Here is a 14,698-nt window from a genome sequence, read left to right as displayed (position 1 = left end):
GCCAAAGTCTGGGCCCTGATAGGGAAGAGAAAGAGTGCTGAGTCTAGGATGGAGATATCCAGATACACCCTCTTAAGAACCCTGAATGCCCAGATTATCCTGTATCCTCTGGGCAGTGGCAAATGGCTTAGCTTGTTGGTCAGGTACCTAAAAGAAGCAAGGTAGCACAATTGAAAGTTTGAGAACAAGGAGGTCTAGGGAAGAGGCATATGGATGGACTTATGGGAGTAAGTACTAAGTGTGAAAATCTTCATCACATGGTCACCAGAGAACATCCACTGCAGAAGAGGCACTGAACAACCAAGTGGAAAGGGTGATTCAGCCAGCAGATGTCAATCAGCCTCTGTCATTGGCCACCTACTGCTTGGACAATGGGCTCAAGAACAGAATGGCTATGCTGGCAGAGATGGAAGTTATGTATGGGCAGGTCCTGGGGCATGCCACTGGCAGGGCCACTAGTCCAATCACAGTGATGCTACAGTGGCCTTGGTCCAAGGTTAGCACAAATAGGGTGGCCCTGGAACCCAGCTCGGGTGCCACTGCTTTGGCATGTGCGTAGTCTGCAGAGTTTTTGAAAAAATCCATGTATAAGCGGACCTGTGCAGTTCAAACACATATTGTTCAACTGTCAATTGTATTTGGCACTCAGATGATCCATTAGGGCATATCTTTGTACTCCATGACCAATTTTAATTGTAAATGGCCAAGTATAGCAAACACAGCCTGATAAAGGCATGGTTACTATAGTCCCATTGCTCATAAGGATGGCAGACTGGGTCATCCCACCAAATAAGTTATCCAGACCAGAGGAAGGTGAGGAAAATCTAGAATGGATAGTAGAAGAAGGAGATGTCAAGTATCAGTTATGTCCTTAGGACCAAATGCAGCAATGAGTTTCAATTTGGACTACTAATCTTCCTCCTATAAATTTTCCTAATCCTGGATGGAGTAAATGTAAGGTGAGAAACAAGCAGATTTTGGCAGTGCAAGGGGTGGACTGTAGTGGATGTTGGTACCCCACTCGGATCTCATCTGCAAGATGTTATAACTGTTGACTGCTAATGGCTCATCGTTGCCCCATTCTCCAGAGAATGACTTCAAGCTGAATGGGAGTCACCTCACCTAAGAGGTTACACCCACTATAACCAATGACTGACTGACTGGCTGACATGGGAGTACAAAAAGTCAGTCCCTTGCCTCAAAGTGGAATCAACTCTTTGGTACAATTTGTTACAAAGTTCCTAATGGGATCAGGATGAAGCTGACTCCAGTTAAGAGCACATTCTCGCTTGGTTTTTTTCTGCTGCCCCATCTGTTTCCCTCACTACTCTCCTTCTGAAGATACTCCCTCAATAAATCATGTGCACAAATAATTCCTTAAATCACTTGTACAAATAATTCCTTTTTCAGGTTCTGCTTCTAGGAAACCCAACTTAAGAAAAAAATACAAAGCAAAAACTGATAGAACTAAAACAAGAAACAGACAAAGCAATAATCATCGTTAGAGATTTTATCACACTTCTCTCAATAACTGATGGAACAGACAGACAAAAATCAATAGGGATATGGAAGATTTGAATATCATGATTAACAAACTTGACTAAATTGAAATGTACAGAAAATTATTCCCCCAAACTGTGGAATATACATTCTTTTCAACTGCATATGGAGCAATTACCAAAACAGATCATATACCGGGCTGTAATTCAAGACAATAAAGTTCAAAAGGCTGAAATCACAGAGTATGTTCTCTGGTTGCAGGAAATAAGATAGAAGTCCATAACAAAAAGGTAACTAGAAAATCCTCAAATGTTTGATTTTAAGCAATAACCAATATTGTTAAAGAAATCACAATTGAAATTAGAAAATATTTTAATGTGAACAATAATACAGTTACTATCAATTTTAGAATCCATGTTTAATTCACAGTAAATTTTCAATCTTAAGTTTCCTAGAAGCAAACAATTTTCATTAGCATGAAATAGAAAAGTTCATTTTGCCAGCTAAAAGGAACTACAACTGGTTGAAATTTCATTCATCTCCTCCAGATTACTAACTGGCAAACCAGCATCCTGATGAGATAGTTTCTCCATAGGTAGAAGAAGAAAAAAAAAAGCCAAACCAAAGAAACTCAGAGGAACTGGCATCCACCATGAGAACAGCTTTGCTGTTGTTCTACTGTGGGTTTAACTCTTTTCTGACAACCAAGGTACAAACACATAAGGAACAAATCTGCAGGCAAATTTCCACATATCACCTTCCCTGGATATTTCTTTCCAAAGCTTCTTGGGAGAAGTACTGCTTAGAAATTTCTGCCCAGCAGGCCTTGATAAATAAGTATTTTATACTCATTCTCTTAGTATGATAATTTTACTCATATTAACTAGTTAATCAAAAGAAAAACCTATTTGGAATTCAAATTCTATTAATAACCCCAAAGTCAGCACACATAAAAAAGTCAGTACGTACTGCTACATTAAAAATAAATGAATCCATTTATATATCTCTGTAATTAATCAGAGAAAATTAATAATTTTATGCTTTTCCAGTAAACAAAGACCTCAGTATAAAGCTGTAACCCAGAAACCTCCTGGCATTTGTATTTAGAGCAGCCCAAGGTAATATCATATTACCAGTTGATGTTGAATATTTTCTTGACGTTGCTTAAGAAGTTCTTCGGTCCTCTGCAAGAGACCAAATTCAGCTTTAAATTCAGCTATTATCTGATGCTTCTTTTTGAAAACTGTACTCTTGCTTCGAAGTTTACTGACATATCGTTTGAACTGTTAGAAAACACAATACATAAAATCTGATGAGCAGAAAAGTCGTAGCTAAATATCATATATAACCTCAATGTATAAGAAAATTTTTCATCTCTACTGCCCAGCACATGTATCACAAATATATAATAATAACTTAGTTTTATTAGAAAATGTGGAAAGACTACTCAATTAAAATGATTTGTGAATGTTTTTATTTTTTGGATCTGTCTAAATATTCTGAATCCTTATGTAAAAGCTATTCATTTTGGACTTTACAAATAAGGATTAGGAAAACAGAAATTCAACCTTATAAAAGTAAAAAGGTTTTAAGAAAGAAGAAAAAGAAAAAGTATGAGATAATGACCACAATTCTGGCTGTGGTCTTATCATGGTATAGCTTATGTACTGTACTATTTTAGTAGCAATGCTTTGGATTTACTGTGATTAATATAGCCAACCAGAATCATCAACATTTGTAGATACTATTTATCACTTGAGAAATGTACTGTGACCATGTATCCCAAGAAGCATCTGAGGGATAGTACCCGTTCTAAATGTTAAAGATCTAAGAATATTCCAAGTTAATGTGAACTCATAGTTGCTTAATTCATCTATTTATCTACTCATAATATCAAAGTTATAAGTACTCTGCTTTAATGAGAAGATCCCGTTATTAAGTAATACCATCTAGAGTTTGGAAAAGCAAATGAAATAAAGTGAGCATAATATTTAAAGACATTCATTTGATAAGCACTATTTACTGTTTATTATGTATCAGGCACTGTGCCAGACAAGATGTTCACAGGTCCTACCCTCATCAAGCTTGAAAAACAGTGGGAAAAACAAACACTGAACTGAAGTTTACAATGAAGGTGACCATTATAACGAATTGAAGGGGCCCTGAGAATAAATAAAAGGAGTTTAACTTGGGTTGGGATGAAGATAGGAAGGTGGGAGTTGAGATTTAGGGGAGGTGGGTTTTGGTAAGCTGTTTGGAATGAGTTACATTTAAGCCAAGGAGTGCTAAAGGAGTACTACTACTTTTAAAGTAGTACTTTTAGTAGTACTCCTTTAGTACTACTACTAAAGGAGTAGGAGTGTGTTAGAGAAAGGAGGAAGAGGCAGTGAAGAGCATTCCAAGAAGAGGGAATAGCATGTGTAAAGGTCACAAGGCACTGTTTCAACAAAAGTTACTCAATGTGAGAAGAAAATACCAGAAAGAAATGTAAGAAATTTCTGGTATTTCTGAAACAGAATATCATACCTTTTTTTAAAAAAAATCACTTTCTCTTATGTATCATTAGTACCAATAATTTCCAGATTTTTTTACTATATAAAACAATTTTTCAGGCCTATTCTTTTATTTACTATGTACATTATAAAGAAAATTTCTGAAGAAAGAACCCAGCCTACCATATTTAAACACATCACTTCAAAACAAAAGCAAGCTTCCATATTACCTAGTATAAGATAATTTTTTGAGAATCTTAGTCTTTTTAATGCCCAGTGCTTCTTAAAGCTAATTTGTTGGGGGGGGGGTCTTAATAAATAATTTTATAAATAATAAAATTAATAAACACTTCAGTAAAATTTTGGAAAACAGGAAAAAGGAAAAATTCACTCAAAGCCACTATCCCAGCCACTATCTATTACCATGTTGGTATTTTTCCTTTCAATTTTTAAGGCTAATTTTAAGATCAGTAATCCTAAATTATGAGATAGTAAAATAGGGAGTACAGCATTTCTAAAATTTAATTTTTTTCTTAAAGACTTGATTGATTCCTGAGTATACAAAGAAATTCCTTAAAAGTAGGAAGATTAAAAATTCTTCACATAGGCTGGTTAGCTCAGTTAGTTAGAACTTGTTGTTATAACTGCAACATCAAGGTTTGGATCCCCATACTGGTCAGCCCCCCAAAATACCTCAAAAAACCAACAAAAAAAACTTTCAGATAAAAATAATCCTCCAATTCCTAGTTTAGACATCTTTTAACTTGACAAACTTTGAAAGTATTGAAGAACACATTGTGTTTTAGAGGAAGGAAGTTCAAAATATTTTTCTACCCATGATTAAGTTAGTTTTAATACTAAGGAATCCAGCCCTGACAAATTTTCATTTCAAATTTTATTTTAAATGCTTTAAAAATTTAAGTCATACCAATGTACCTAGAACCTAATAACTTGCAAATTTTCCTTTTAAAGAATAAATGTGTAAGCCTAACATAACCACAGACTCAGAATCCCTAGAGTAACTATATGTGCTATTTAAAGTGTCCTGGGCAAAGTGCCCAAAATGAAATCAACCCTGTTCATCTGCTATCGTCTGTAATATCTAGGCCAATTTTCCCCTTCTCCATCTTGCTGTGCTCCAGAACTATTTTTAAAAGCTAAAAGCTATAAATGTTTTTGGTGAAAGAACAAACCCACAAATTACTCAATGTGCTCTATGCTGATTGTTTATTATTTGACATTCATTGTACATATACCTAAGGGAAGGATAGTCAGGGTTCGATTAATCACAGTTCCATATAATTAAGCATTAGGAGGACATCAAAACACTCTTAGTACCCCAGAACTAATTAGAAGAAAGAAAATACATTATCAATGTTTTTTCCAGTAGAAGTTTCTTCTAATTATCATTTGGATTTTAGATTATTTCTGAATTTTTTTTTTTTTTAAAGATGACCAGTAAGGGGATTTTAACCCTTGACTTGGTGTTGTCAGCACCACGCTCACCCAGTGAGCAACCGGCCATCCCTATATGGGATCCGAACCCATGGCCTTGGTGTTATCAGCACCACACTCTCCCGAGTGAGCCACGGGCTGGCCCTGAATTTTCAATATTATACCAAAAAAACCCCCAAAAAACAAAAAACCCAAAAAACCCCAACCATGATGAACGCATTGGAGCTAAATCTTCAGACACATTCTTAATAATTTCTTTAGGTCATATTTTCAGAAATGGTCAAAAAGAACAGAGGCTTCTGATACATTCTGCCAAACTGTCCTTCAGAATGGTATTTATAATACTTTTATAATCGTCAATTTAATTAGTAAGAAAAATAGTATCTTGCTTTTTATTTGCATTTCTTTATTAGGAAACTTCACTTTTTCATCATGTTTATTGAGCATCTATAGGTATTTAAAAAATATGATTTGCCTGTCTTTGGCCTGCTTTTTTTATTGAGGTGTTTGTCTTTTTCCTGTGCATCTATAACAGTGATTCTCAAACTTTTTGATCTTAGGAACCCCTGAGGCTCAAAGAGATTTTGTTTATGTAGATTATATCTATTGATATTTATCATATTCCAAATTAAAACTGAGGAAATTTTAAAATACAAGAAAACACAAGTACACATTCCATTAGCTGCCAGCAGGATGACATGACCACTAATGAAGCATCTGGTAACTTCTGTTGTACACTCATGCAAGAATGAGAGTAAAAATTGTCATCTTCTTTCCTTCCATTCCGGGTTCAGAGGAGTCAAAATGGTGGCTGGAGAGGTGGGCAGAGAGGAGGACTGGAGCAGCATGGAGGTGCAAATAAGGTTGGTGAGCTGCATAGACACATGGGCCAGAGGGTCCAGAGGTTGAGGATACAGGGAAATGAGAGGGCTTGGGATGCAGAGGTGTGGACCAGTGGGCTGGTGACTGGGGACACAGGGTAGCAGGGGTGGTTATGGAGGTGCAAATCAGCACGCTGAATGGCCAAGGATGTGGAATGATGGGGCTGGGGAACCACATGGAGGCACAGGCTATCAGGCCTGGCAGCTGAGGATGATACAAAGGGTAAGGAGGGAGTAGGGAGACACGAGCAATACAGGCACAGAGGGTGAAGATGTGGGTTGACAGAGTGGAGACACAGAGCTGGTATAAAGAGGAAAAAACTAGAGAAATTGGTAGATTGGTTAAATCGAGCAAGTAAGTTAATTGAGCAAATAAGCAAACATAATACTAAAAAAGGAAGCCAAATTTCTCAATGTCAGAGAGGATATTTTAAAACAAGCAAAGGAGGAAAGCTAGAAAGAATCCTGCAGGGTAGGCTGTTGGTTAGAAACAGTTTTATAATATATGAACACAGATAGATACAGAAATAACTACAGAACCATGTGTGGATGCAAATATATATATAGTTGGCTCTCCATATCCATGGGTTCTGCACCCATGGATTCAACCAACCATGGATCAAAAATATTCAAAAAAATTAAAAAATAAAAATACAACAATAAAAAATAATACAGATAAAAAACAATATAACAAAACAACTATTTATATAGCATTTACATTGTATTAGGTATTATAAATAATCTAGAGATGATTTAAAGTTTATGAGAGGATGTATGTAGGTTACATGCAAATACTAAGCTATTTTATATAAGGAACATGAGCATCCTCAGATTTTGGTATCCAGGAACCAATCCCCCATGGATAATGAGGGATGACTATACATACATACTCACTTACATATGTCTATTCATTTTCATATTGAAGAAACTAATCAATGTACTAAGGGAAGAAAAATGAATAAAAAATGTAAGAATTAGAAAGAAAGAAGTAAAATTCTCATTATTCACATATCATATCCTTATCTTTATGGAAAAATTAAAAGGAATTTAAAGATAAGAGAATTTAGAGAGCAGGCCTGGGGTCCTAGGCAGGAGCCAAGGGTCTGCCCCCTGTGCCAGAAGCGGGCAAGAAACAGAGCACACCCAGGGTCCTAGGTAGGAGCCAAGGGCCAGTCCCCTCTGCCCAGAAGCAGGCAAGAAGCACAGCAAGCCCAGGGTCCTAGGCAGGAGACAATGGTCAGCCCCTCTTCTCAGAATCAGGCAAGAAACAGCATGCCAAAAACACCACTTCTGCATGGGTGGCCTACCACAGCCACTGCCACAGCCATGGCTGCCACAAAAGCAGCTTGATGCCACAGCAGTAGCCACAGCCACTGTGTGGGTGGCTTGCCAGACACTCGACTGCACTGACACAAGCAGAGTCATCAGCAGAGATCAGAAAAAGAAGAGGATGTCTCTCTCCTCAAAGCCCACTCGAGAGTAACAGAAGAAGCAACTGCTCCACCAGATGACCAGACTTCAACATAGGGATACCAGAAATACAAAAACCCAAGAAAATATGACACCACCAAAAGAAAACAGTAATTCTCAAATACCAGACACTATAGAGCAAGAAACCCTTGAAATGAGTAGAAAGGAATTCTGAGCAACAATCTTAAGGAAACTTACTAAGACACAAGAAGACTCAGACAACATAAGGAAATGAGGGGAAAAAGTCCAGGATATGAAAGAGGAAATTTACAAAGAGATTAATATCTTTAAAAAGAATGTAGCAGAACTCATGGAACTGAAAGATTCACTCAATGAAATAAAAAACACACCTGATAGTTTAAGCAGCAAGCTAGAGCAAGCAGAATAAAGAATTTCTGAGCTTGAGATAGCCTTTTAGAAATAACCCAGGGAGACAAAAAAACAAAAGGAAAAAAATATTTTACAAAAGAAGAAAATTTAAGAGAGCTAGCAGACAACCTTAAGCACACAATTATTCGAATCATGAGTGCTCCAGAGGGGGAGGAGAAAGGAAAAGGCATGGAAAACCTATTCAACAAAATAATAATGGAAAACTTCCCAGGTATAGGGAGAGAAAAAGACCTTCAGATCCAGGAGGCTGAAAGATTCCCAAACAGATTCAACCCAAAAACATCCTCTCCAGGACACATTATAATCTTGGCAAAGCTCAAAGACAAAGAGGGAATCTTAAAAGAAGCAAGAGAAGAGCATCGAGTCACCTATAAGGGAGACCCTATAAAACTAACAGCAGATTTCTCAACAGAAACTCTACAGGCCAGAAGAAAATGAGATGATATACTCAAAATACTAAAAGAAAATACCTGTCAGCCAAGAATACTATACCCAGCAAGGCTATCTTTCAGAAACGAGGGAAAAATAGCGTATTTTCCAAACAAACAAAAACTGCAGGAGTTCACCACCACACAACCAGCCCTACAAAAAATACTCAAGGAAATCCTGCACCTGGAATCCAAAAAATGATAATCACTATCACGAATACACAAGAAAGAACAAAACCCACTGGTAGAACAAAACTGCAAATGAAAAAGAGAAAGAAATTAAATTTTACCACTACAAAAAATCATAATGACAATGTAATAATGCCCCTGCTTTATTTCTGATTTTAGTAATTACAGTCTTCTCTCTCTCTTTTTTTTTTTCTTGGTCAGTCTAGACAAAGGTTTGCAAATTTTGCTGATCTTTTTTAAAGAATTAGCTTTTGGTTTTGTTGATTTTCTTTAACGTTTTTTAATTCCCTGTTTCACATATTTCTGTTGTAATCTTTGTTATTTCCTACGTATATTTACTTTTAGTTTAGTTTGCCCTTCTTTTTCTATTTTCTTAAGCTAGAAGTTTACATTACTGATTTGAGATCTTTCTTATCTTTAATATAAGTGTTTACAAGTAAAAAGTTTCCTCTAAGCACTGCATGAGCCCTGCATCCTATAAATTTTGATATGTTGTACTTTGATTTGTATTTCAAAGTACTCTCTAATTTCCCTGTGATTTTTCTTTTTACCCCTTGTTTATTTAGGAGAGTGTTGTTTAATTTCCACATATTTGTGAATTTTCTAAATTTCCTTCTTGTGGTCAGAGAAAATACTTTCTATAATCTTAATCTTTTCAAATGTATTAAGACTTGTTTTATGACCAAAGGGGAAAAATAATAATAATAAAAACTTTTTTTTTTTAAAAGTGAATTTAGCAATTTTTTTGCTGTATACAAAGACAGTGGTAAAAGTCAAATGCATTTCAAGATGCAAAAAAAGAAGGGTTAAAAATATAATTTTATAATTCCATAAAAAATGTTAGCCTGAGAATAAATTTAACAAAAGATGCATAAAACAAATAGAGAAAATTATAAAACTTTCCCGAAAGACCATCTAAGAAGACTTAATAAATACAGTTATCATGTTCATGGATTGGAAGACTCAATATCATATAGATGCCAATCCTCCTCAAATTGATCACATATTCAATGTAATTCTGATAAAAATTTTAACAGGTTTTTTAGTAGAACTTGTAAACTGATTCCAAAATTTATAATGCAAGAGTAAAAAGTCAAGAAAAGCCAAGGTACTCTCTAAAGAAGAACAAGGTAGGGACAGGGTGGGTGGCACTTAGAAGATATCACAATTTATTGTAAAGCTATAGATATTACGAGAGTATGGTATATTGTCACACAGACAAATTGACCAATTGAACAAAATGCCAAGCATGAGCCACACATCCAGAAAATTTGATTTTTGTTAGAATTGGCAGTGCAAATTTAAGGGAAAAGAATGGATTTTTCAATTAATGAACCCCTTACTTCATAACACATTAAAATCAATCCCAAGTGGATTATAGATTTAAATGTGAAAGATAAAACTAAAAAATTTGTAGAATATGGGAAAGTATCATTATGATTTCGGGACAAAAACGGATTTCTTAAACAAGACACAAGAAAAGCATAAACTGAAAAACAGATGATTGATAAATTGGACTAAAAAACTTTTGTTCATCAAAATATGTATTAAAAGATGATGAATATAAGTCACAAGTTGGGAGGATATATTTGCAACACATTAAACAGAAAGCAATTTGTATCCAAAATATATAAAGTAAACTTACAAACCAATGAGAGAAAGGTAAACAATCCAATAGAAAAATGTATAAAATACCTGAATAGGCACTTCATAGAAGAGAAGACCCCAAATGACTAACAAACATATTAAAAGATTTTGATCTCATTAGTAATCAAATTAGTTATACAAACTAAAACCACAATAAGATACCAATTTCATACCCACCCAATTGGCAAAAATAAAAAGTCCTTCAATACCAAGTGTTGGTGAAAATGTGGAGGAAGTGGAACACCTATATACCACTGAGAGAGGAAAAAATATAATTTAGAGCAACAGTTTGGAAAATAATTTGGCATATCTACCAAAGTTGATAGACATGGGACATACTCTGTGTCCCATACAAATACTCTATGTCCCACTCCTACAAATAGCAGGGCTTCAAACTATCTGTCAAGAAGGACTGGATCAGTTTTTTAAAATTTCTAATAATTTGTAGACTGGAGACTTTCATAAAGTAATGAAAATAATGAGGCAGTATCAAGTGACTATAAAGGTTTCTAAATGTTCCTCTCAATTTATATGGTCACAAATTAATAACTAATTGTTTGTGGACTGGGATTAGTCTTCAGACCACACTTTGAGTAGCACTGCTCCAAAGCAGATTTTCCTAAATAGGGTATGTTCCAGTACACTCATGTACCATAAATATTATGGGTGTGCCAACATATTAATCCACTTGGCCTTTTCAGTAGCTGAGCGAGATATTACAAAGAACTCCCTGCCAGTCATCCTCAGCTATAAGCAGCCTTATCCCTTTACCTCACTATGCTAAACAACCTATTACTTTCTGTAAGTGTCATATAGTAAAAAATGTTAGGAAACACTACCCTGGAAAAACTCTTACTCACAGTCACTGGGAGACATGTGTCCATTAATAGTAGAAAAGAAAAACAGATTGTTATATACTCATACAATATATACATAGTGAAAATAACAATTATACATTCAAGAAATAATGTAAAGCAAAAAAGCAACAAGAGAACACACAGAGTATGCTTCCTATTGCTTAGGAAACTAAACAATAAACTGTTTAGGGATACAAATGTGTGGCTGAACAATAAATAGAAGTCAAGAATGACAAATACAAAGCTCAGGATGGTGGTTATCTCTGAGTGTGGAAATAGAATGAGATGGGGAGGAGCACATGGGCAACTTCAAAGGTTCTTTTTCTTAAGCTGGGTGATAATCTATACATGTTCATGACATCTTTATTCTTTACTTCCCGCATATAATACACATACACGTACACATACATACAAGGGTACTTCAAAAAGTTTGTGGAAAATAGAATTAAAAGATAATACAAATCTTTCCACAAACTTTTTGAAGTACCCTTGTATATATAAAAACACATTTTCACCTACTATTCATACAATTTTAAAAATTAAGCACTTAAAAGTAAATAGATATTAAGGAATCAATCTAGTAGGTCCCAAATATAACCAATAAGAGATTCAGAAGAAAACAGAAAAACACAAACAAGTAGAAATAATACAAGAAAATTTCCCAGAACTGAAGGGCATAACATAAGGTTCTAAGTTAAAAGGACCAATGGAATGCCTAGCTCAATGAACAAAAAAAAGGGTTACACTTAAAACCATAATCTTACAAATTGAGAAAGTCAGAGATAAAGAGAGGATCACAAAACTTTCAAGAGGTAAAGTAACAACAATAACAGTAAAAGGTCATACCCAAAGGTCTGAGAATCACAACAGCCTCACACAGCAATAATGAATACTAGAAGAAAACAGAACAATGCCTTCAAAATTCCCAAAGAAAATAATTTTCAGCCACAATTTATTACCCGGTCAAACTATTAATCATGTGTTAGGGTGGAATAAAGACAATTTCAAATAGACAAGATTCTCAGAAATTTATCTTCCAAGTCCTCCTTTTCAGGAACATTCTCTATGATAACAAGAAAATAAATCAATAATTTTTTTTATATAAGGAAAAAAATAATTAAAAAATAATAAAATGTTTTAAATAATTTTAAAATATTTAAGAAATAAATTCCAAAGGAGTTGACAATAATTTTTAAGAGAACTTTAAAATAATTTTTAAAGGAAAATAATTTTTAAGTAAATATTTAAAGGAATAATTTTAAAACAAATAATTTTAAAGGAATTATTTAAAGATAATTAAATACTTATTTTAAAGGAAAAAATTATTTTTACAGGCATAGGAGATAAGCAACAAATCCTTGGAACATTAAGGAAAAAGCTTCCCATAGTGTATTATAACAGGTCAATCAAACAAATTTGTTATTAAAGTGAACTACAAAGCTTGCCACTGGGAAGGAAAGCCCATTATAGCAGTTATTACTGATCATTTGTAGCAATATACATTTGTAATCTAAATTTGTCATTTATGAAAGAGCAGTCATTATTCTAAAGGCTTAGCTCAAAAAGATTAATGCTTTATGGTATAAAGAATATCCAATTGTGTGAAGCTCTAATCTTTAGCTCTGTGTGCACTTGGTTTTGGTAATGGAATAATGCTTTATAGTGTTTGCTTCTGGCTTCAGGACCAATTTTACAGACTCAGCTCCTTTGTGATCAAAATGGAATTTGACAGATATTCTTTTCCTTTTTATCCACTTAATGTTTTAGAACCTTTAACAGTAATGATCAAAATCTGGGCTAGCTTTTTAAATAAATGGCGCAGCTTACTTCCCTAAACATGCAACCATTTACAAACGCTTTTCAAATATATCTAGAACTCAAAAGAATGACTGGATTACAGAGATCATTCTAGACATTTCGATAAAAACAAGAATCTCTGCTTCTGCTGAAAATTTTGACCGCCATATCTGGCATGAAAATTATTTTCAGAGTAATCAGCTGTGAGACTTTTACAAGACAACTATATAATAAAAACTTTACATTGTTCAAGAACCACAAAGAGCTATTTTTTAAAAAAAGTTCTAGGAAATCTATAAAGAAGTTAATACGACTCACCAAAGTTCAGCAGGTTAGAAAAGCTGGACTAGAATGAGTACTTTTGGCCTTAAATCCTTTTAGTCCAACATATATGCTATTTTCCACTTCTTAATTAAGTCACGTCTTTGTCAGTTATTTCATCAAATGATGATTTATAAGCATAGAAAACTACAGGATTAGGCCCAAGGGAATTAGGCATGAGATGAAATACCACCACCTGTTTAAGAGTAGCATGAATATGCCCAAAGGTCACATTTTTATTTATTTATTTATTATTATTATTATTATTTTTTTTTTTTTGCCTATTTGTCAGTGTCTTATGTTGTATATGAATTCAGATTTGCAGAAACCTGAAAAGGCCATCTTTTCATGTCACACTTCAAAAAATCATTTGGATTCCCTGAAGTCTGGTCTCAGAGCTGCTATTTGTCTTAAGGCAAGAAAAATGTTTCAAAGCAATCTTTGTTTTCTGCTAAAAGCAGTCTTTTCAAATCACCCATCATAACTAGTGCCATATAAATACACACACAAATACTATTTTAACCTTTTCCAACCTGTTAGAATTACGTTTTTAACTCTAAATTAGAAAATCTCAACAAGCCAAGTATAAACAACGTAATTACCTACATATGGTAGTGGCTAGTTAACTGCTCATTCTTTTGAGAGAATCTATAATAAGCAATATGATATATGCTGGTAGAAGTATGTCTTAAATGAAACCCGTAGCACAGGAACATCCATCTGTGAAACAGTTAATCACACCAGCCAAGGTCTCTGTGCTTCTATTATAAATCAAATCACCACCACACAGCTGTTACCATCTCTAATGGGTGTTTCAACTGCTGCCCAAGCAGTTAACTCTATAGGAAAAAAAAAAAAAAACAACTATGAAAAGTTTTAAAATTTTGGATTAAAATTGTGGCATTTCTTAGATTGCATGCATAATACACTACTTCTATAACAGTGAATTGAGCCAAATTTGATTCTGTTTTGCTTCATCTCTTGGGAAATTTTAGGGGCCTTGGGTCCTGCTATGAACTCTAAAGAGTACAATGTGATTTGAAAGATTCTAAAAATACCATGGGTTTGCCTGGGCTTACTTAGAAGGGTGGATGATTCAATTACAAGTGTCAAAATTTGATTCCTAATTTTTCAGGACCTGACAGCTGCAGCAAATCTTGCCAGGATTCCCTTATCTTCATTGTGCTTCTCTTTGAAGTATTTAAAGATGATTTCATAATCTTTGCAACGTAGCTCTAGGATTTCTGACAGTAGCTGTAGAATAAATTGGT

General features: G+C 34.5%; 1 protein-coding gene across 2 annotated transcripts in view; it reads right to left on the bottom strand.

The window, feature by feature from the left end:
- Positions 1-14,698, bottom strand: part of IFT81 (intraflagellar transport 81) — an 86,147-nt gene that overhangs the window by 36,670 nt on the left and 34,779 nt on the right. For both annotated transcript variants that reach the window (XM_063086087.1, XM_063086086.1), the window contains exon 12: positions 2,634-2,783. In XM_063086087.1, coding sequence (XP_062942157.1) covers positions 2,634-2,783 — 150 coding nt within the window. The remainder of the gene's footprint in view (positions 1-2,633; positions 2,784-14,698) is intronic.

Source organism: Cynocephalus volans, chromosome 2 (assembly GCF_027409185.1).
Source record: "Cynocephalus volans isolate mCynVol1 chromosome 2, mCynVol1.pri, whole genome shotgun sequence".
NCBI classification, from domain to species: Eukaryota; Metazoa; Chordata; class Mammalia; order Dermoptera; family Cynocephalidae; genus Cynocephalus; species Cynocephalus volans.
This window is presented reverse-complemented; position numbering and strand designations above follow the sequence as displayed.